Source organism: Episyrphus balteatus, chromosome 1 (assembly GCF_945859705.1).
Source record: "Episyrphus balteatus chromosome 1, idEpiBalt1.1, whole genome shotgun sequence".
In the NCBI taxonomy this organism is placed as follows: domain Eukaryota; kingdom Metazoa; phylum Arthropoda; class Insecta; order Diptera; family Syrphidae; genus Episyrphus; species Episyrphus balteatus.
The window spans coordinates 171,871,964-171,895,647 of NC_079134.1; the positions used below are offsets into that span (position 1 = coordinate 171,871,964).

General features: G+C 28.3%; 2 protein-coding genes across 10 annotated transcripts in view; one reads left to right on the top strand and one right to left on the bottom strand.

Moving 5' to 3' along the window:
* The window catches only part of LOC129907845 (CLIP-associating protein), a 63,431-nt gene extending 60,942 nt beyond the window's left edge, over positions 1-2,489 (top strand). For all 8 annotated transcript variants that reach the window (XM_055984249.1, XM_055984251.1, XM_055984250.1 and 5 more), the window contains one exon: positions 1,628-2,489. In XM_055984249.1, coding sequence (XP_055840224.1) covers positions 1,628-1,679 — 52 coding nt within the window. In that variant the 3' untranslated portion in view covers positions 1,680-2,489. The remainder of the gene's footprint in view (positions 1-1,627) is intronic.
* Positions 2,490-6,172: 3,683 nt separating this feature from the next.
* Positions 6,173-23,679, bottom strand: LOC129905592 (glutamate receptor ionotropic, delta-2-like). 2 transcript variants are annotated; one of them, XM_055981106.1, is made up of 10 exons: positions 23,475-23,679; positions 15,013-15,194; positions 14,759-14,936; positions 14,515-14,701; positions 14,142-14,457; positions 13,993-14,085; positions 13,763-13,923; positions 7,166-7,292; positions 6,587-6,861; positions 6,173-6,507 (listed from the first exon to the last, which is right to left on the bottom strand). In XM_055981106.1, the coding sequence occupies exons 1-10, from the start codon at positions 23,626-23,628 to the stop codon at positions 6,261-6,263; spliced, it is 1,920 nt and encodes a 639-aa protein (XP_055837081.1). In that variant the 5' UTR covers positions 23,629-23,679; the 3' UTR covers positions 6,173-6,260. The 2 variants fall into 2 exon arrangements, with proteins under 2 accessions (XP_055837081.1, XP_055837082.1); XM_055981107.1 differs by lacking the exon at positions 23,475-23,679 and having other exon boundaries at positions 14,759-14,950; positions 15,013-15,103.
* Between the last annotated feature and the right edge of the window lie 5 nt (positions 23,680-23,684).

Below are 23,684 nucleotides of genomic sequence, written 5' to 3' on the forward strand. Positions count from 1 at the left end.
TAGAGAGCCGACTCGTACTCCCCTTACCTAAAACACCCGCAAATTTAATTTCAGATAATTGGTATACATCTCTCTTATTTTTCTCTTTGTTTTGTGTCTGAACTTAATTGAGCTATCTAAGCTTAAATAGCTCATTCTAGACACCCACCTTTCAATAAATACGAACTCCACAGTTGAATGTGTTGGTCATATAAGCATTGTGGAGTTTTTTCTCTCATTGCAGCATAGAGGAAGGAATACCTAGAGAGCCGACTCGTACCCCCCTTGCCTAAAACACCCGCAAATTTAATTTCAGATAATCTCTCTTATTTTTCTCTTGTTTTCCTATCTGTGAATACGTGTGAAAGGTACAATGCGTTTAATACCTTCCTTTCACCAGTAGATGTCCTCACAAACTTTGAATTTAAACATGATTTTGGTTTGTACATGAACTTGAACAGCTCAAATAGCTCACTCCAGACACCCACCTTTCAATAAATATGTACAGAAATAAAAAAAAAAGGTTCGTGTTTTGAATTTATTATATTATTTTTTTATGAATTAATTCCTCTACTGAGCACTTAAATTGTTTTTAATTGTTTTGAGCACAACTCCACAGTTGAATGTGTTGGTGCCATTTAAAATGCACGGGAAAACTACCACATATAAGCACTGTGGAGTTTTTCCTTTCATTGCAGCTTGTAGGATGGAAGAGAAAAACCAACTGAAGTCGCGTCTCTAGGTATTCCTTCCTCTATGCATTGCAGCTTGTAGGGTGGAAGAGAAAAACACCCGAAGTCGCGTCTCTAGGTATTCCTTTCTCTATGGTTTTGGCGTTGTGCCCACGATGTCTGATTATTATCTCGATATCTCGCAAGTAAATTGCAAAGTTTAAGTTCGTAAACAAAAATTCAAATCTGAATAACGCATGGCTAGAAATAAAATAAGAGCGAGCAGAATGCGCAGGCACAAAATCTGCAGGAACAAAATGAAACAAAAAATATCTTTGGTGTTTGGTATAAACATTAAAGTATCTTTCATTCAAAGTTAGCAAAAGGTTATTAAAATATTTCAATACAGCTTTGAAAGTATTAAACTAAGAAATAACAGCCACTTCTTTACGCACATTCAGTTCTCATGATTAAAAAAAAGGCAAAATATATGATAGAAGTAGCCTTTTAACGATTTTTTTTGCATAACGCTACAAATATACATAAACTCATTTATAATTTTAATGACCTTAATGCATTTTTGGAAATTGAAAGCTTCGAAGAATGATAAAAAATTCTTGGCCTCAATTTTCTACCACCAATAAAACATTTAGATTTTATTCCATTAGTTTTGTTTAGGAAAATAATGCGAGTATTGAAATGGATCCTTTCAGAGTTGTTTATAAAAAAAAAGATAAACAAATAAACAAAGTAATTTTTTACAATATTTTAAACCGGCTAAAAACATCTACATATATCATCTTGATAATTTTGAAAGAACTCTGCCATCTTGTTGTTTTATGAGCTAATTTGAATTAAGAATGATTAGGTGGTAGTCTTAAAAAATTTTGAAATATTTTTTACATGAACTTTAATTACATTTCTTTACACTTATAGAAAAGTTCAATTTATTAAAAAAATTATATCTATTATTCCAGACTACTTAACGTCTACATTGAAAAAACTCGTGGAACGAAAACTTCATCATGATCGAATGCCAAGTGATTGTGGGCGAAAGGCAGACACTTTGCAAAACGCTTTCGACGTCTTAGTGGCAAGATAAAATTTAAGAACGGAACAATTCCAGAATAAATGAAATGAAATTTCACTTCACTCTATGCCACACAAAAAAAAAAACAAGTGAAAAATAATTTAAAAAAAAATAATAGAAATAATAATTAAAAAAATAAAAAACAATCCACACAAAATTTTCAGGAATCTAGAGACAGAGAGAAAGAGATCTAAAAGATTGATTGACGTTTTTAAGTTCTTCTTATTAATTTTTTTTTTCGTTTTAATTTTAATTTATATATAAACAAAACAAAAAAAAAACAATAACACCTTTCTGTTTATTCATTATCTTAATTAATATTTTCGTTGTAGTGTATGTTGGCAGTTTTATATATATAATATATGTTCTTGTAAAGTGTGTAAAAAAAAATAACGAGGGAAAAAGAAATGATAAACAGAAAAAAAAACAACATTAGATCATAACTATACTTACATGTTTTATTTTATATATATTATAACAAAAAAAGAAGAATAAATTGGCGTTCTTTTTTTGTACCATCGTCGCTTTAAGTAATTACAAAAAAAAAATAACTAGTTTGTGGCATATAAATACAAAAAAAAAGTGTAGAAAGAAACGAGATATCGAGTGTGTGTCTGTTGGAAAGATAAAGAAAAGAAAACAACTATGGGCAAAAATAAAGAAAAGAATGAAAAAAACTTCACAAATCTGTCGAAAAAAAAAAACGTCAAATAAAACATACAAAACACTTTTTCCAGTTTGTACAATAATTGAACAATTTCTTGTGAAATACATAATTTTTTTTTATCATGGTATCCATACCAGTTGTTAGTATGTAAGTGTGTTAGACTTTTTGGTATAATCTACAAATTTATATCAAAAAAGCTCAACTAAACAAAACAAAAAATTCTTTTTTTAATATTTTGGTATTTGTCCTTTCAACAAAAACAAAAAATAGAACCTACCATACATAAATTTGCCCTTCCTCTTCATAAAATATGATAAACCTTTGTCTCAATTTGTCTGTAATATTTTTGTTTTTTCTTTTTTTAATTTTACTAGTTAAACACATACCACATACATACATATTTTGTAATACTTTTTTGTATAATTTATAACAAAAATTTAAAACAAAAAATAATAATTAAACTAATATGATTTTTTTTTTTAAATTTGTAATATTTTATTTAATAAGAAACTTTTTTGTTTAATTTCCTTTGATATTTTTTTGTTTGTTTATGTTCTGTATTTTCTCTCATGTAAAATTAATTTACTATCAAAATGCATATACACACATTCAATGGTATATCTTTTTTACTTTTAGTTTAGTTTAGATAAAAAAAAAATATAAAATCTATCATTTCAATTAATCAAAATAAAATAAAAAATAATAATAATAATTTAAAGGATTTTTATTTTTATTTCTATTGGTTTTTTTATGTTTTTTTCTTTCGTTTTGTTGCAGATATTTTTGGGATTTATGTTTTCTGTATGACACAAATTTTTATATTGTTGGTAAGGTTTTCTTTTTTAAGTTTTCCTTTAAAAAACTGATTTTAATTTGTGATAAATCGCACTGAAGCTTTTAAATACGAAAATATAAGAAAGGGGGTCGTATGATGGAGTAGTTTTTGTATTAGAAATAGATTGTTTACACAATATACAGAACTGTAATAGCCGAGTAAAATTAAGCATAAAATTGGAATGCAGGGAAAGTCGATGAATCTGTAAAACTAGTATAGGGCTGCATTATTAAAAGGTCGATTTCAACAATTTTTAAGGACCGTTTACTGTCATTCTGTATGAAAGCGTTTAATCGGAAATGCTGTCTCATTTTAAATTTTGCTCAAACTTTGTAGGGATGTTCTCTAGGACTGTAAGGAAGCAATTCCATGATGATTTAATTTTAAGTTGCGTGGTTTCACGCAACTCACGTGGTTTCCCCGCTACCCGGATTTGAACTTTTGCAAAACTTCGTTTTAATGTTACTATAGTTTTGCGTCTATTGAAGTATTAACTCATTTGAATTTCAATAATTTTATATTTTATGTGTAAGCAAAAAAAATTTGGGGGTAAAGATCTAAATTATCGGTTTTCCATATAAAATATAAGATATAGAAAATAATTAATTTTACAAGAAAAGGCATTTCATAACCAAAACGGATTTCGACCCCAATCTCAACAGCTAGCAGCGTTCGATGTAAATAGATCTAATTTTCCACCAGTATTTCATACAGGCGGTCATATTTGACAACAAATCGCAGATTCTCTTCAAAAAAATCTACAATATCAATCTTGAAGTCTTTTGCATGGTGCAAGAGTTAATTTGTAATCGATACAAAATAGAACGTTTTCACCCTAGAAGACCGAAATCTGGTAAGAAATTTCATCTGCGAGAAGTAACCGATTCATATTACGGCCCTATTCTGCTATTTGACTAACGTGAAAGTCTAAAATAAGAAGCGTTTAAATTGTTGTTAAAATTAAACTTAAGTTAATTTTTTTCTTTAGAATTTCTAAAACAAACGGAAGCAGTTTGACATGAAAAAGGAGGGAAATCTTTCGATTCACGTTAATCGAATTGCAAAATTGGGCTCTGTTAATACTATTGGGTATCGAAAGAAGTAATGCTCATGATAGCTCTTAAGTGTAAGAGTAGATTTGTAAAATTGATACAAAAAGTACGTATACGCCCTAGTGAATCAATATTTTTATTTCTATTCAAAATTGAAATTGGATGATAAATTTTAAATTAACTTCTATTTGACACTCGGTCTGCGATCCGAATTTAGTCATTTTTATTACTTTTTAGATTGGTAAAGTATCGGATGAGATTTTTCTCCGATATCTATCGAGATATCCGTTCTTAATGATACTTTGGAGAAATCTTCTGATGAAATGTAACGGAATACAAATGAAAATTTAAATTACGAATTTTTGAGAGTATTTCAAATTATTCCAACATGAAATAGTTGTTGATTATTTTTTTTTTTAGTACAATGAACACGATATTACGCTTCTATTCTTTTGTTTTGTTTTGTTTTGTAATTAATCGCTTTAATTTAATTGCAGAATAAGTTTTCACAATACTAAATCAATTCAAATTACAAAAAAAAAAAAAACATTCACATTTCATTAATTTATCTTGATTATACAAATTATCACAAAACAACCTATCATTAAAAAAAAAAACTTGGCTTCTTATTTTTTATTAAAAAATAAAACAAAAACATTCTTTTAAAAAATAATATGTGACTTGTTGTGAGCTACGTAGTTTTATAACATCAGATTTAGAAAAATACAAAAAAATAATATACTATAAACAAAATCAATTTTAATTATGAATTTTAAGAAAAAAAAAATACAAATACTCTGATCTAAATATAAAACAAAAAAACAATGTGAGATTTATATGTAGATAGATGTAAGTTGGAATGAAAAAAATATAAACTGTAAAATATTTTGATAAAAGCATATTGAAAAACGAAACAAAAAAATTAACCGACAAAGTAAAAAAAAAATTAGTATGAAATGGTTAGCCGTACGTACATTATATATATTTAAATGTTATAACTTAACTATTATAAATTATATCGCACCTCCGGTGGTACAACGACGTAAGTGCAAAAATGTTGATTCTTCAGAAAACTCGATTAAACATTTTGAAAACGTTTGAAAACAATGTAACGGTCCGAAGGAATTTCTGCCCCCTGGATACAAATAGAACATTTTCAATTGGGTCTTTGTTTCATCGGAAGGAAATACCTTTTCTTGAAACTATGGCATACTTAACTCAGAAAATTCAAAATTTGCACTTACGTCGTTGTTCCACCGGGGGTGCGATATTATTAAAAAAAAAATTGCTTAGCATAATTAACATTAACAAAAATTAATTAAATAAAACCAAACCACAAAAAAGTTATATTCGACCATTTAACCTATTAATATAATTTATTTTTTATCAAAATAAAAATTTATCCACGTTTTTTCAATGCGCGTCAATCAGCAGCAGCAGCAGGAGCAGCTTCAAAAAATTCAAAACACCTTTTTCTTGACCCAAAAATATATAAAAAAATGTTTCAATTTCGAATTTTTTCTATCAACTATTGTTAATTTTAAATTTAATTTTAAAAATATTTTTATGTTAATTTGTTATTATTAATATTATTAAAAATGCGGATTGCCTTTATTAGCTTTTTATGTGTATAACAATTGAAAACTTAATTATAAATTGTTAAAAAACTCTTTCGAAATCATATTGCAAACAAGAAAAAAAAACAACAAATGACTGTAAGTAGGAATAAATATAAATGTAATTGTATTAATTCAATTGAAGGATTTAATTTACTTCTCCAAAGAAAAACAAAATAACAATTATTACCTATTATATTTAATGAAAGCAAACAAACAAACAAAACAGAAAAACAAAAACACTGAAATTATAAATTAATTATTATTATTATTCTTAATTATAACTATAATGTATTAAATTTCGCAACTTAAAATAAAAAGGAACATTTAAATAAAACGAAAATTCACTTTTAATTGTTGTTGTTAGTACTTTTAATGAAATTTTTGCAGCGTCTAATTTGACGATACAAAAATATTTCCAAAAACATTGCTAACAAAGATAACAGAAACCCCCAAATGAGAGTTAGAATTGCTGGCTTGGTATCAACTAAACTGGCAGTTATGAACTTTCCACCTCCGCCAGTACATTTTGGTTTTTTTGTGTAAAGCATAGCATTTTCACGTTCCTGTAAACCGTGTTCGTGAATTCTCATCATTCTTTAAAAATAAAGAAGACAGTAAAATAAAAAGTACAGATTTGTTCACAAATTATTAAGTGCAAGAAATGTTTTTTTACCCAATTTTAAGTAGTTCCTTGTACGAAGAATTCTTTTGTATGGCATACCATGGATCGATAACTTGAAGATATTGTATTTCTTGTAAGGCGCATTTTTCATCCTCACGAAATGTTTCACTTACAACTTTATAACCAACACCAATTTCCATGTGAAAGGCGAATAGACCCTCTCGCAATAGTTCAACACCTTCTTCGAGTGTCATAAAGTTCTCAGAACCATCTTTGTTGAGTATTTTTTGTTGATAAATTTGTTGTCTTACTGGATCAGATGTGTGCTGTAGATACAATTATGTACATCATATCAATGTGTTTAAGATTTTTTTTAAGTTTCAAAAAAATTAACAAGAAGAAATAAAAAAAAAAAAAAAACAGTCCAATATGAAAAAAAATCTTTTGTTGGGCGCCACTTGGAGAAAATCACTCCTTCACAAAAACTCGACCAAGTTATACAGCTTATGAAAGAACTATGAAAAATGTTCAAAAGCTCTATTTCGATCTTAGACAAAAAAGTTTGAGTTGAGTTTTTCTTAAAAAAACAGTGTAAACTTGATAAAACGCTAAACTAAAATAATAACTCACTGTGAAGTAATATCTATTGAAAATTGTATCATCTGCTCCAAGTTTTAGCCGTGAATTAAGCAAGTCATTTAGATTTTGGATTTTTCTTGAAGGCGATTGCAACAATGCAACAATATTTGCTGAATAGCTGAAACAAAAATGACAAAACTATTTATATATTGAGAAATAGCTACATGAAAAAGTTTTAAATTAAAGTTTACTAAAGTGTACTAGTTTTTGTTTGTTTATTCTATTTACTACTAAAAGTGGTTATACCGAAACGCTTCCATAACTCAAAAACTTTACATTCTAAATTGATTAATTTAAGGTAATAATATTATTGACACCATTTATTAATTTCTTGCTTCCTCTATAGACTATGGGGCAAATATTGCTATAGAAAAAAAAAATCGAAGTTTTATTCAAAACCAACATTACGATGATGGAGAAGATAAAAAAAGTGGTTTTCGTCACGCCGTCCTTCGGTCTGTGCCTCCATCTGTACATCGAGCTAGGGCCTAAACGGATGGATGGATTTGCTTGAAACTTGGTACCTACAATTTTCGGGCCCTATCGTGAATCTCCAGGGGAAGTTCGTTTCCCTTGGTATATTTTTTCCCCTGAAAACTTTATTTTAATCGTGAATAATTTATTGCTGATACAATAAATTCCTAGGGAAATATTCATGATCCATTTTTATTCCCATATTTGAAACAAGGAAAGCATTCAGTGCAATTGTTTATACGCGGCATCAGCACCCTAAAGTTTTTGTTTTATTAATGTTTTTAATGTAATGTTTTTACAAATAATGTTTGTAGATATGGAATCTCCATTAAAAACAAAATAAGATTCTTAATTTCCCAGAAAATCTTCATACTGTCGGACTCTTAAAACTCATGTCTGATTTTTGAAACGTTAAAATAAAAATTAAAAAAAAGTTTTACTTAATTATGAAAGTAATAGTTATGAATGGTTTGTATCAATTTATATTGAGAAAAAAAATCTAATAATGTACTGTAAAATTTTCTGAATGTAACGTGTGCTACCATGGAATTGCCTATTTTTCATATTTTGACTCCATCAATATACAGGGTGTCCCATAGTCACCACCCCAAATGAAAACCATGGATTCCTGAGGTCATTTGAAGTCGAAAAACTTAAGAGGTAATTTTCTCGTTTTCGTCCCGTTTTCGAGTTACCACGGTTTTTATGATTTTTGCTCTCTTGTCCTTTAACTGGCCTTATCTTTGCCAAACTAAGTTTGATTTGAAAGATTTTTCTTACAACCAATCAAGAATTTATTACAGTTTAAGTTTGTCTCAAATTTCTTTTTCTGCGGACAACCGTTTTTCCACAATTTTGCATCAAACACAATTTTCTTCGTTTTTTAAGTTGTTTTTTACACTTTCATATCATTTAAGTCAAAAAAACACGTTAATGAGTATTAATTTTTTGTCCTTTTTCTTAAAGCCCAGTTTATTTTCATAAAAAAAAATAAGTTTTATTTCATAAAAAAGGCTACTGAAAGTAATTAAAAAAAAATAAACAAACTGAGTGAATTAAAAAAAAAATAATTTTTAAATAAAAAATTGATTTAAATAAATTAAATTTTTTTCTGAGCTTTATCTATTTGTTCTTTTCTTAATCACAATAGCTCAGAAAAAGTTTTTAATTCATTTAAATCAATTTTTTATTTAAAAATTATTTTTTTTTAATTCACTCAGTTCGTTTATTTTTTTTTTTAATTACTTTCAGTAGCCTTTTTTATGTAATAAAACTTATTTTTTTTATGAAAATAAACTGGGCTTTAAGAAAAAGGACAAAAAATTAATACTCATTAACGTGTTTTTTTGACTTAAATGATATGAAAGTGTAAAAAACAACTTAAAAAACGAAGAAAATTGTGTTTGATGCAAAATTGTGGAAAAACGGTTGTCCGCAGAAAAAGAAATTTGAGACAAACTTAAACTGTAATAAATTCTTGATTGGTTGTAAAAAAATCTTTCAAATCAAACTTAGTTTGGCAAAGATAAGGCCAGTTAAAGGACAAGAGAGCAAAAATCATAAAAACCGTGGTAACTCGAAAACGGGACGAAAACGAGAAAATTACCTCTTAAGTTTTTCGACTTCAAATGACCTCAGGAATCCATGGTTTTCATTTGGGGCGGTGACTGTGGGACACCCTGTATACAAAAATAAACTGGGCTTTAATAACACGGTGTTACAAAAATGAGGTTTTAAAATATACGCGGGCGGAGACCTATCAGGTTTTGTAGAGCTAGTCGCACGGAATACGAAACGGTATTTCAAAATCCCCTAACACCCCCAAAATCTAGAGTTACGGGCAAAAAACGGTTTTTTGGACCTTCACCCATTGAAAAACTTCTAGCTTCGATAATTTTTTACCCATTTTCGATTTTTTTACAGTTTCTGATAGAAGATAAATATACCTATTTAACAATGTATAAAACATGTAACTCGGTTAAACCACTTAGAATTTATAAGATGTCAAAGTTCAAAAATTCAATTTTTTTGTCATTTGCCCAAATTCGGTATCAATTTAAAGTATATGTTTTCAAAACAACATGCTATTTAAAAAATATATTCTAAAACTATATCTATTTCCCAATTGATCAAGGTATTTTTTATGAAAATCACTTCAAAATTGGCTTAGAAAAAAAAATTTTTCGATTTCAACCCAGATACAGAATTTCGAACTTTTAGGTATAGAACAAAAATGTTGTTTCGGCACGTAGTAGGATAAGTTGGGCGCCAGGATTTGATGAAGGGTTTTTGTAGAGGAGCTCAATACAAACATTTTTTTTCTTGGGGGGGGGGGAGGGGGGTCTATCTCCCCCCATTTAGGTGGGAGGGGCATTTTTCTAAAAAAAAATTATCAAAATAAAAAAAAAATTATTAAAAAACAACGGCAACACTTACAGTAATAAATGATACCATTTCCAAAAGGCAAAATTGTGCATTTGATTCTAATTTTTAAATCAATATAATATTACCAATAGTTTTTGAAATAATCGATTTCAAAGTTAAAAATAGGGGGAAAAAAAATTTAAAACTCATTTTATACTATTTTTGTCCAGACTGTGAATTTTAGTAAATAAATTACTTAGACAGAAAACTGCCTTAATTAATTCCTTATTGAACCGTGAAAGCTATATGTTTCTATGTCTTCTAGTTTTTGAGAAAATTGAAAAATAAAAACAAATAAAAACAAAAAATATTTTGAAAAAAGAAAAAATCTGATAAAATAATTTTTCAATTTTCCCAAAAACTAGAAGACATAGAAACATATAGTTTTCACGGTTTGATAAGGAATCAATTGAGGCAGTTTTCTGTGTGAGTAATTTTTTTTACTTAAACTCACAGTCTGGACAAAAATAGTATAAAATGAGTTTTAAAAATTTTTTTTTCCCCTATTTTTAACTTTGAAATCGATTATTTCAAAAACTATTGGTAATATTATATTGATTTAAAAATTAGAATCAAATGCACAATTTTGCCTTTTGGAAATGGTATCATTTATTACTGTAAGTGTTGCCGTTGTTTTTTAATAATTTTTTTTTATTTTGATAATTTGTTTTAGAAAAATGCCCCTCCCACCTAAATGGGGGGAGATAGATCCCCCTCCCAAAGAAAAAAATGTTTGTATTGATCTTCTCTACAAAAACCCTTCATCAAATCCTGGCGCCCAACTTATCCTACTACGTGCCGAAACAACATTTTTGTTCTATACCTAAAAGTTCGAATTTCTGTATCTGGGTTGAAATCGAAAATTTTTTTTTTCTAAGCCAATTTTGAAGTGATTTTCATAAAAAATACCTCGATCAATTGGGAAATAGATATAGTTTTAGAGTATATTTTTTAAATAGCATGTTGTTTTGAAAACATATACTTTAAATTGATGCCGAATTTGGGCAAATGACAAAAAAAATTGAATTTTTGAATTTTGACATCTTATAAATTCTAAGTGGTTTAACCGAGTTACATGTTTTATACATTGTTAAAAAGGTATATTTATCTTCTATCAGAAACTGTAATCAAATCGAAAATGGGTAAAAAATTGTCGAAGCTAGAATTTTTTCAATGGGTGAAGGTCCAAAAAACCGTTTTTTGCCCGTAACTCCAGATTTTGGGGGTGTTAGGAGATTTTCTAATACCGTTTCGTATTCAGTGCGACTAGTTCTACAAAACCTGATAGGTCTCCGCCCGCGTATATTTTGAGTGTTACACCGTGTAATACGCCAAAAAAATAATACTCATTTAAGTAATTTTTTGACTAACATGATATAAAAGTAAAAAAAAAAACAACTTAAATAACGAAACACTATGTTGTGTTCAGAATATGAAGGTACATTTAATTGATTTAAATGTTTTTTTTACTTGCGATATAGGTACTATATATCAAGTTATGCATTCGTACAAAAAAAAAAAGTTGAGATAACATTTTTCCATGACATTACGATGGTAGAGAATGCCAAAAAAGTGGGTCCCGGAAGTCCGTCTGTCTGTCTGTCTGTCTGTCTGTCTGTCTGTCTGTCTGTCTGTATAAGGACCTACAGCCTAAACGGATGGACCGATTAATGTCAAACTTGGTATGTAGCGTTATTTGGCGACTCTCCAGAGGGGTTTTTGGAATTAATTTTTTTGGACCAAAATTAACGGTACTTGTCATATACCGATTTTAGTAAAATTGAAATATCTCGAAAACGGCTCCAACGATTTTGTTTAAAAAATTCAAACGTTAGTTTTAAGTTAAGGTCTACCTTTTAATGAAAAATTTTTTTTTGGAAAATCATTATTAACGGTACCTGCCATAGAACCGTTTTTTTCAAATCGGATTATCTCCGAAACCGCTTATTCGATTTCAACGAAACTTTTTGTGAAAAAGCATTTATATAATTTAAATATAAGCCAAAAATAAAATTTTGAAAAAAATAATTTTTGGATTTTTAAAAAAAATTTGAAAATTTTTTTTTGAAAAATCAAATTTTCGAAAACGGGACATTGAATTTTTTTGAAATTTTGTTTTTAGATGTTGATTAAAGATTTCTACAAAATGGCATACCAATTTTATTTTAGAACTTTTTTTCTAAAAAATTATTTATAAAAAATTAGTTTTTTAAAAAACGGCTCTAACGATTTTGAAATTTTTTTTTCTAAAAATGCATGTTAATATATCAATCAAAACTGCATACTTGTTTTGGCGGGCAATTTGATTTCAGATTTTATTTAATTTTTTTAAAAAACGAATTTTATTTTTTTTCCAAATTTCTATATAAAAAGTCTTAACAATTTAAGCAACTTTAACTCTAAGAGCAAGTTCGTGCGACCCAGTCGTGCATTTTATTTTTTTTGTTTTTCGCACCTAAACAATCAATTTTTAAGTTGTGAAAGCGTTCCTGGAATAATATGTGTAGATTTTCAACGATTTTTTCAAATAGAAAAGAAAAAAAAAATCTCAAACTAAATGATGTTTTAATTGCGATTGAAATTCTCAAAGTTTTGATTTCCAAAATCTTGATAAACTTTATGGTCCATTGAAATGTTACATTAACCTTGCATGTTGGGTAGGACAAGATTTTTTTGTTTTGGCCATTTGGTCGCCATCTTGGAAAAAGTGGTTTAAACTGTTTTTCCCAATATCTTGCGAACCGTTAGTCCCACAAAAAAATTGTTCATCATTTTTGTAAATAATATATTTCTCTACAATTTTGATTTATGAACTTTTTTCTGTAAAATTGAAAATAAGAAAGTTATACTTGAAAATAGATGTACATTTTCAAGAAAAAATACTTTGAATGGCCACAACTTTTTTTCTACAACTTTTATTGAAAAAATACTTATAACAGTTTTTAAAGATCATTTAATTTCCAACAATTTGGTGCTCATTTTGCAGGTTTCGTTTATATAAAGGTGCTGCAATGGTTTTACAAAAAAAAAGGTAACAATTTATTTTCGTACTTTTATAACATATATTTTAATTTTTTACTTCAATATGACTTATTTCGAATTAATATGTAAGCTGGGTCGAAACAAGAAGAAAATCGTATAGTATAGGGGATTTCAGGTCCTGGGGGACCAGGGCAATTTTCTAAAAAATGTCTTACATTTGAAAAAAAAAATTATTTAAAATCAACGATTACACTTACAACGTTTTATACTTTTTTGTAAGACCAAAAACCTTTTATCTTATTCTATTTTTAATTAAACCTGCTTTATAAAATAGTTTATGAAAAAAATATTTCGAATTAATTTTGTTCAAACGATTCCTTAAATTAATCAAAACAATATAAACAAACAAAATAAAAAATGTCTTGTGCACACATTAAAGTCAATGTTTATATGAGTTTAAATTTCACAAAAATATCTTATTTAAAGGATATTCTGTACGAATGAAACAGTATTTAAATCCATCAATTTTAACCATTTTTCCTCCACGGCCAAATGGGGTTTTTTTCAACCCCGAATACTAGATTGTATACTCACCTCCTCTACACATCAAAACAAAAAAATCTTGTCCTACCCAAAATGCAAGGTTCGGTCAAAATTTTTTAACACTTCAATGGACTATTAGTAGGTATACGAAAAATGTCGACTCACCTTGTATATAAAAACATAAGCATCAAGAACACTATAAACATTATAAGTCTTGAAGTCATGCTCCGCGGTGAAACAGCTGATCCTTGTTGACATGTTGCACCAAATACCAAAATAAAAGCATCTAAAGCTGAAGGATGTAGTACATTCGGGTCTGAAACATCCTATTTAATATCATCAATTTTATTACATTAAACAATATGGCTTCCAATCCGAAATTTAAAAAAAACTACCTTATTTCTCTTGATTTTAAATTCTGACCATGTTGAAAAAACCAAAGCTGCTGAAGTAACAAAAATCAATCCAATAATAGCATTCCAAACTCCCTTTAAGAAAACAGAGTTTAGTTTGAATTAAATTCTTTTAAATTGTTAAATCTTACTGAATCAAATGGAAGCAGAAAAACATTATCAGTATAGGAGAGTTTTGGCGAACGAAATACAAATTTGGAACGTGTTGGTGTTGGCATAGCGATGTATTCGATAAATTTAATTCGATCTGCAGTGAAGAACAACGCTGAAGCTCCAATATCAGATCGATTATATACCAAATCTCCAATCATTCCACTCCACTTTGAGTCATTATTCAAATAACCCCAAGATTTCACAAAGGAAAATTCAATGTCTCCACTTATGAAGTCACCCAATTGTTTCGTCAGAACATAGTTAACTTTACTGAGGGTGTCGATATGTCTATCCCTGAAAACAGAACATATTGTTATTATTGTAACCTTAAAAGGGTGTTTTTTTTTTAACAATCCATCCGTCAAATGATTTATAGAATCATTGTGTGTTAAAACAAGGCTTGCCCGTAGCTTAAGTCCCTCCATATTTTTACGTCTTATCGATGTGGTACTTATGGTTCTCCTATCAATCAGAATATTTTTACTCCAGAATCCAAAAAGTTCTAGTATAAGTACATGCTGCATTGATTTTCTGTAAACTAAATAACAAAAGTAACAACTTTAACTCTTGACTATGATGATAATTTTTTCCAAACCTTGCTTAATAACATAGCCAGAGTATTCTTTGACCTTAGCTAAACAATAGACCTCACTGCTGGGCATCACTTCAAGATTCTTGAACGTTTTCAATATCAACTCATTAGATTCTCTTTCCAATTGACTGACACTATCCATTACGATCCATCTGAAACGATGAGTTAGCTTCGTGCCAACCTACAATCTCAAGACTTGCGTGTCAATTTTGTTTGGTATAATAATTAAATATCTTTTAAAACAATCAAATCTCTACCTCGAACAATAACCGATGCGTTTGATTGCAGTTTAAATCAACAATTATAAGGTACTGATGCTCTTCAAGTATTTCATTGGGAAAATTCATAAGGTTGGCATCTGAAATTGAGGCTTGGTAATTACGATTTCCGATCTGACCATCAAGTTGACTGAATTGACGATAGAAATCCAAACGAATGTCTATTATGTGGAAAAAATGGGAAATGAGATTCAGTAAGAAATCTAATGCTGAATAATATTTATTTTTGTTCATTATATTTTGCATAACAAAACAAATTGTAACAAAATTAATAAACAATTGTATACAATTTATAAAATACACTGTATTTCAATTTATAAGTTCAAGTGACCTCAACTCCAAAAATTTATAAAGCGTTTCGCCCACTGATAAGCCCACTGTCGTACCTGGGCGAAACGCTTTATAAATTTTTGGAGTTGAGGTCACTTGAACTTATAAATTGTTAATTATATTCACTTAAAATAAAAATAATTTTAATAATTTTTTAATATTTTTGTTATTTTTCTTCGTTATTACACTGTATTTCTGTATTAAACTCAAAAATAATAGTGTTGATTATGAAATGGTATGAAAAATTTACGATAATGGACAATGCCAAAAAAAGTGGGCTTTGCAGTTTTGTCTATCTGTCTGTCTGTCCCTTTCTATAGCTAAAGCTTCAACTACAGAAGCGATTTGCTTCGAACTGGGTGGTTAAGGGTTTTCAGCGATTCCGTTGATGAAATTTGAGGATATATGTAAGAGTACCTACTTGCAACATGACCAAAATGGAAAAAAAAATTTTTCTTAAAACCTACTGTTCTTTCTTTGAAAACAAAAAAAAAATTTTTTTCGACAGTTATTAACGATAACTGCTATAAAACCGTTTTCTTGATTTCTGACTTTCTCGTAAACGACTAAACCAATTTCAACGAAAATCTTTGTTCAAAAGCGTTTTAGAATATCTTAACCCTTTCGAACCCAAGCTATGAAAATCAATATTAAAAAATGTTTTTTCGGTATTATCGGGTCAAAAACATCACAACTAAGAAATATGAATAGCAAAAAGTTATTTTCCAAAATAATAAATAGCAAAACTAATGTGTTTATCTCATGTTACATGTAAGTAACATGCACTGCCTATGACCACCAAAATAAGTCGGAGAACTGAGAAAATAACTTTTTATGAAACTATAATGTATGCTACTTCTTCTAAGCAAAAAAAAAACAAAACACTTTCTTCATTAACATTTTTTATATCTTTTTTTCAAAATTATGACCATATATAAAAAAATTTTTTTTTTGAAAAAAAAAATGTGAATTTCAGTCCCTTTCTCGATAAAAAAAAATTAAAGGTATGATATTTGACTAACTTTTTGTGATAATCCAGTAACTAGGCATTATTATCTTTCAATTAAGCCATCTAAAAAATTGTTTAATTTAATATTTTTTACGAATTTTTAAAAAAATGTTACATGAGAGTAACGCTGGGTCCGAAAGGGTTGATTAAAAAAATATGAACAAATTTCAAATGTTTTAAGAAAAATTTAATTAATTTTTTTTTAAACGAACCAATTTTCTTTTTTTTTTTTAATTTTCGTAATTTAAAAAACTACTTTTTCTTTTAAAATCAATAATAACATTTACCGTAAAACCGGGTGACTTTGGCACGTTTTCAAACTCAAATGTGAATAACTTCTGCAATAATTTTTTTTTTTAATGAAGATTTCAACCAATTTACCTACTTCTATAGATATGATTAATCTTGAAGAAATCTGTCCGACAGTTCTATAGATAAATGCCAAAATATGGGCGGCCAAAGTCACCCTACCATATGGCATTTTTTATAAAAAAATTAAAATTAATTTTTATGAAATAGTTACAAGGGTAGAATGAAAGTAATATTCAACTTGCAAAACAATACACATAACGGAGTTAAAGTCATTTTGCAATCCTATTTCTGCAACATGTTCAAACCATCCAACATTTTCAGGTAATTTTTTTTTAGCATTTTTAAGAAAACTAAATTTATGTATAAATGAATATCTAATTTTAATTAAATAAAGCTAGTATGATCACTTTTTAATTCACGAAATTATACGAATTTACAAAGAAACTTGGAAAAAATCAGACAAGTCCTTCATATATTAACAATTTTTTAAATAAGTGTCCATGTCAAAATCAAAGTCACCCGCCAGGCCAAAATCACCCGGTTCTACGGTAACTAAAATTATTATTTTTTTATAAAAAGAAACTTTAACATGGTAAGCAATTTTAATGAAAGTGCGGCCCAGTCTTGAATTTCATTTCACTAAAGTGTATGGGCGTGCGTCATTTTTTCATAGAAATCAGACAAAAATCAAACTACAAACAAAGTTTGTTCAAATTTGGTATAGTATAATGTTTGGATTTTTCAACTTTTTTTTTAAGTTGTAAAAAAGGTTCAGTCGAATTAGATAAAATTTTGTAGGTAGGTACATCAGAAAAAAGTAAATCTCTTTTATAGAACACTCTGGCGTATGTGTTACTTTTTTTTGAAAATTACAATGAATAAAAATAAAATAATTTTGTTCATTAAACTTTCAAATGTTTAAATAGGTTATGGAAATTTTACAGTGCTTTACCATCAGGCTATCTCACTGTTAAAAATTTGTACGATAAATTGCACCTAAAGCTCATTTCTGATTAAAAATTAAAAATTTGTTTCAACTACCAAAATTTTGAATCCTTTTCTCAGGAAATTTTTTAAATATTAGTAATAATGCATAATATATGTATGTATAAAATTAATATGGAATCTTTTCATTTTTTGTCGGGTTTTTTTAAGATAAAGATTCTTACCAAAAAATGAAATGACAGAGTTTAAGCGGATTCCATTAATTTTAAGATGAAATTTTATTGTTTTTAGAAGATGGGATTTAAAGTCGGGATCATCTTATTTTTCTCCGTGTACTAAAAATAGAGGGGTCACCTGAGTAGAGTAGAGTTTTTATTCAAGGAGTTATAGACCGAGAGCCAGCGACCTAAAGTTTGCAGGTAATTGCTTAGTATTCACCCCTATGAAATATGTTTAAGGACATCCCCAGGCATGTTACTGCAAAAGAAAAAATCTCGTGAGACGTGGCAAAAACAGTCTGCCAAGCACTTGAATGTGAAAAAAATTTTAAATTAAGAACTCGACCTTAAATCAAAAAAAAAATATTTAAAGAGAACGGCAACACTTACAAAACTAAACGATACCTTTTTTTAAAGGTAAAAAGGTATACTACTTTTTGGTTTTTATATAAATGTTTTTTGATGAATAGTTTTTGAAACAAAAAATTTCAAACTCAAAATTTTGAAAAAAAATTCAAAAAAAGTTCAAACAGTTTTTTTTTTTCATAAAATTTACCCAATCAAGTATTATTTTTTTTTTGTTTTAATTTCTCTTATATATTTTGAGTCAAACACCGAAAACTAGAAGTCAAAATCTCTTTTACTTTTCGAGAAAACTGAAAATTACCAAACCTTCTATTTTTTCACCAACGCCAAAATTACGGCTATTAATTATGTCTTTCAGAAAGGAAGTAAGATGTTCACGGGTTTTATTGCAGGAATCGTTCAATGGGTTATAAAAAAGATAAAACCGCGGAGTGCTATTAAATGAGAGGGTGGGAACTGGAGATAGGGGTGCAAAAGCCCCCTTTTTGGTTTTTTCAATATATCTCGTAAACAAAGCATAATTTTGAGATATTGTTCTTAACAAATTTTGTAGAGAATTAAATTTCCTATAATAATAATGTTTTTTAAAAATTTATAAAAAAATTTCCTTACCAAAACAGTCAAAACAAACAAAAAAAAAAATTTTTTTAAATTAATTTTTTTTAGTTTTTTTACTTTTTTGGTTGTGTATTAAGTCATATGAAATATGTTTAAGGACATCCCCAGGCATGTAACTGCAAAAAAAAAGTCTAGTCAGCCGTGGCAAAAACGGTCTGCCAAGCACTTGAATGTGAAAAAAATTTTAAATTAAGAACTCTACTTTAAATCAAAAAAAAAAAATATTTAAAGAGAACGGCAACACTTTCAAAACTAAACGATACCTTTTTTTAAAGGAAAAAGGTATACCACTTTCTGGTTTTTATATAAATGTTTTTTGATGAATAGTTTTTGAAACAAAAAATTTCAAACACAAAATTTTGAAAAAAAATTCAAAAACAGTTCAAACAGTTTTTATTCCAAAAAATCTACCCAATTAAGTACTAACTTTTTTTCCAATTCTTATTTCACTTATATATTTTGAGTCAAACACCGAAAACTAGAAGTCAAAATCTCTTTTACTTTTTGAAAAAAAAACTAAAAATATCGAAAACTGTGTTTTTTTGTTCGGGATCAGTATTCTCAGGGATTTTTTCTGAATTGTTTTTTGACTTTTGGCTTTTTTTAGCACAGGCCATTCCATTTAAAGGGAAAGAAAGTCTTAAGTACACTTGTCATTCCACAATGTAAATATTTTGTACCCTAATCCAGTTAAAGTCTTCATATTTATTATTGGCATGTATCAATAGCGTTACAAAACTTACCTTAATCAATATCTAATCCCTCTAACGTTATGGAAATGCCAAAATTTTTAACAAGCTCCTGGATATTCATATAAAAATTGCAATATATCGAGAACAAGGTACATATTGAAAAATTCATCAAATACAATAAAATATTTTATTAAAAAGGACAAGTTTTATGCAATTAAAAGAAGGCAGAAACAAAAAACAAAACAAATGCAAGTAGCTATGTATGTTTATAAAAGTATTAAAAAAGATGATTTATTCTATATCTGATGCAAAGTCATCATTTATTGAATCATCCGTACCATATTCATCTGAAACAAGGAAAACCAAAGAAAATATATAGTAAGAAAATTTTAAAGTACCTAAAAAAAACTTTAAATAAATTATGTTAAATAAATTTCAACGGATGCGGAAGTAGTAATAAGGTGTTCTGACACCGACATCCTTGTGATCCTCCTGGGCAACATGAAACATTTGGTGTATCCCTCACTTAAAATTTGGATGCATGTTGGTACGGGAAACAACCAAAGATTTATAAATATAACCACCCTTTATCAACAACTCGGAGAATCCTTATCAAACGCTATACCTGGGTTTTATGCTTTAACTGGGTGTGATTACATACCAGCATTCTTCAAAAAAGGTAAATCAAGGCCTTTTACCATTTTACAAAATAACCCCGATAGTTTCCAAAAGGCATTCGGGCAGCTTTCTAACTGTAGTCTGTCTGAAGATGAAAAAAATCACACTTTTTCATTATTGGAGGAATTCATATGCAAAATGTATGGTATACAAAACTGCGAAAATGTAAATGATGCTAGGTATGAAATTTTTACAAAAACTTACAAGTTTAAAAGCGTAAACGAGACATTCGCTAAAAAATTAAAAAATGTTGATGCTTCCAATTTACCACCGTGCAAAGCAGAGTTGTATCAGCAGTTACTTCGGGCACAGTATGTGACAACTATTTGGAACAACGCGTATTTGCAAATACCTACATTGCTGAGGCCTCAAGATCACGGCTGGGTTGAACAAAATGGGAAAATGGAGTTACTTTGGTTCGAAGGGGACCAATCCCCCAAATTGGTAAATGATGTCATAATACAACCAACATTGACTGATGGGAGCACCACTGATACAGGTACATTATAATCTACAAGTTTACAACATAATTTATTTAAAGTTTTTTTTAGGTACTTTAAAATTTTCTTACTATATATTTTCTTTGGTTTTCCTTGTTTCAGATGAATATGGTACGGATGATTCAATAAATGATGACTTTGCATCAGATATAGAATAAATCATCTTTTTTAATACTTTTATAAACATACATAGCTACTTGCATTTGTTTTGTTTTTTGTTTCTGCCTTCTTTTAATTGCATAAAACTTGTCCTTTTTAATAAAATATTTTATTGTATTTGATGAATTTTTCAATATGTACCTTGTTCTCGATATATTGCAATTTTTATATGAATATCCAGGAGCTTGTTAAAAATTTTGGCATTTCCATAACGTTAGAGGGATTAGATATTGATTAAGGTAAGTTTTGTAACGCTATTGATACATGCCAATAATAAATATGAAGACTTTAACTGGATTAGGGTACAAAATATTTACATTGTGGAATGACAAGTGTACTTAAGACTTTCTTTCCTTTTAAATGGAATGGCCTGTGCTAAAAAAAGCCAAAAGTCAAAAAACAATTCAGAAAAAATCCCTGAGAATACTGATCCCGAACAAAAAAACACAGTTTTCGATATTTTTAGTTTTTTTTTTCAAAAAGTAAAAGAGATTTTGACTTCTAGTTTTCGGTGTTTGACTCAAAATATATAAGTGAAATAAGAATTGGAAAAAAAGTTAGTACTTAATTGGGTAGATTTTTTGGAATAAAAACTGTTTGAACTGTTTTTGAATTTTTTTTCAAAATTTTGTGTTTGAAATTTTTTGTTTCAAAAACTATTCATCAAAAAACATTTATATAAAAACCAGAAAGTGGTATACCTTTTTCCTTTAAAAAAAGGTATCGTTTAGTTTTGAAAGTGTTGCCGTTCTCTTTAAATATTTTTTTTTTTGATTTAAGGTAGAGTTCTTAATTTAAAATTTTTTTCACATTCAAGTGCTTGGCAGACCGTTTTTGCCACGGCTGACTAGACTTTTTTTTTGCAGTTACATGCCTGGGGATGTCCTTAAACATATTTCATATGACTTAATACACAACCAAAAAAGTAAAAAAACTAAAAAAAATTAATTTAAAAAAATTTTTTTTTTGTTTGTTTTGACTGTTTTGGTAAGGAAATTTTTTTATAAATTTTTAAAAAACATTATTATTATAGGAAATTTAATTCTCTACAAAATTTGTTAAGAACAATATCTCAAAATTATGCTTTGTTTACGAGATATATTGAAAAAACCAAAAAGGGGGCTTTTGCACCCCTATCTCCAGTTCCCACCCTCTCATTTAATAGCACTCCGCGGTTTTATCTTTTTTATAACCCATTGAACGATTCCTGCAATAAAACCCGTGAACATCTTACTTCCTTTCTGAAAGACATAATTAATAGCCGTAATTTTGGCGTTGGTGAAAAAATAGAAGGTTTGGTAATTTTCAGTTTTCTCGAAAAGTAAAAGAGATTTTGACTTCTAGTTTTCGGTGTTTGACTCAAAATATATAAGAGAAATTAAAACAAAAAAAAAATAATACTTGATTGGGTAAATTTTATGAAAAAAAAAAACTGTTTGAACTTTTTTTGAATTTTTTTTCAAAATTTTGAGTTTGAAATTTTTTGTTTCAAAAACTATTCATCAAAAAACATTTATATAAAAACCAAAAAGTAGTATACCTTTTTACCTTTAAAAAAAGGTATCGTTTAGTTTTGTAAGTGTTGCCGTTCTCTTTAAATATTTTTTTTTTGATTTAAGGTCGAGTTCTTAATTTAAAATTTTTTTCACATTCAAGTGCTTGGCAGACTGTTTTTGCCACGTCTCACGAGATTTTTTCTTTTGCAGTAACATGCCTGGGGATGTCCTTAAACATATTTCATAGGGGTGAATACTAAGCAATTACCTGCAAACTTTAGGTCGCTGGCTCTTAGACTATTATATCCACTTCAAGAAATATTTAAGATTATCGTCTGAAAATTCCATATTGCTCCGGCAAATAGTTTCGGAGAAATTAGCGATTTTATAAAGACGTCTTTACTTAGTTTAAATGGTTCCCGAAACTTTGAACGCGTATTTGTATAAGTCGATGAGGAAAATTTCTCCGAAACGGTTTTACCGATGGGCTTGAAATTTTTACCCCGACTTTTTAGATATTTTTGCCTGGATCGAAGCAACAAGGTTTTTGACAGTTATTATGATATTTTAACGTGTAAATTCTCAAAAAAAAACGTTTTTTTTTGTTCTTCAAAAAGTTGACATTTTGTTAAAAATAAAAATTTTGACAACTCCATCGATCATTATCTGTGTTCATCTATCCTAAAAATGATCCTTTTGTTTTATTTTTATTTCAAAAAAAAATTGGATCAGAGATATCTTCCTCACCACTTTTTTTGAAGATCCTCTAAAAACGAGATCTTCTACAAGAACAACAGGACCCAATTTTTGTAAATACATCGCGAAATGGTTAAATAGAAAGCCATATAGAAAACACGTTTTTTCGAACTTACAATTGGATAGAACCTTTTAAAGTGGGTCACTGTGGTGTATGCGTGATATTTTTTACATAGAAAAACTTAATTTAGACACAATTTCTATGGCTAAATAATAAGTTGATTTTTTATATGATCGATGAAATTGCAAGACTCTGATCTGCATACATAACTCTGAGTTAAATTATTTAAAAATTTGCCTTATTTTTTAAAACTATTTTTAAGCTTGGTTAATTTTCGTTCTCAGGTTTCTTAAAAACTTACCATAATTCCAGCAGATCATAATTTGAACTCTTAAAGGAATCTTCAAATAATTTAGCAAAGATTTGATAGGTTGAACAAATTCAACAGCACTTGATGAAACTTCTTGCAAAATCAAAAAAAGAAACAAAATTTTGAAAAGAAAAGACCACTTCATGACTCTAGTTAAAATTTAAACTTCAATTGAAACTCCATACCAAACTCATAACTCTT

Excerpts from the sequence above, each read along its gene's own strand:
- LOC129905592 (XM_055981106.1), bottom strand. The coding sequence starts at position 23,628 with ATGAAGTGGTCTTTTCTTTTCAAAATTTTGTTTCTTTTTTTGATTTTG. Across the intron at positions 15,195-23,474 it reads TATGATCTGCTGGAATTATG|ACATTCGTTTGGATTTCTAT; the intron begins GTAAGTTTTTAA and ends TCCACATAATAG. Across the intron at positions 14,086-14,141 it reads TTCTGCTTCCATTTGATTCA|GGAGTTTGGAATGCTATTAT; the intron begins GTAAGATTTAAC and ends GTTTTCTTAAAG.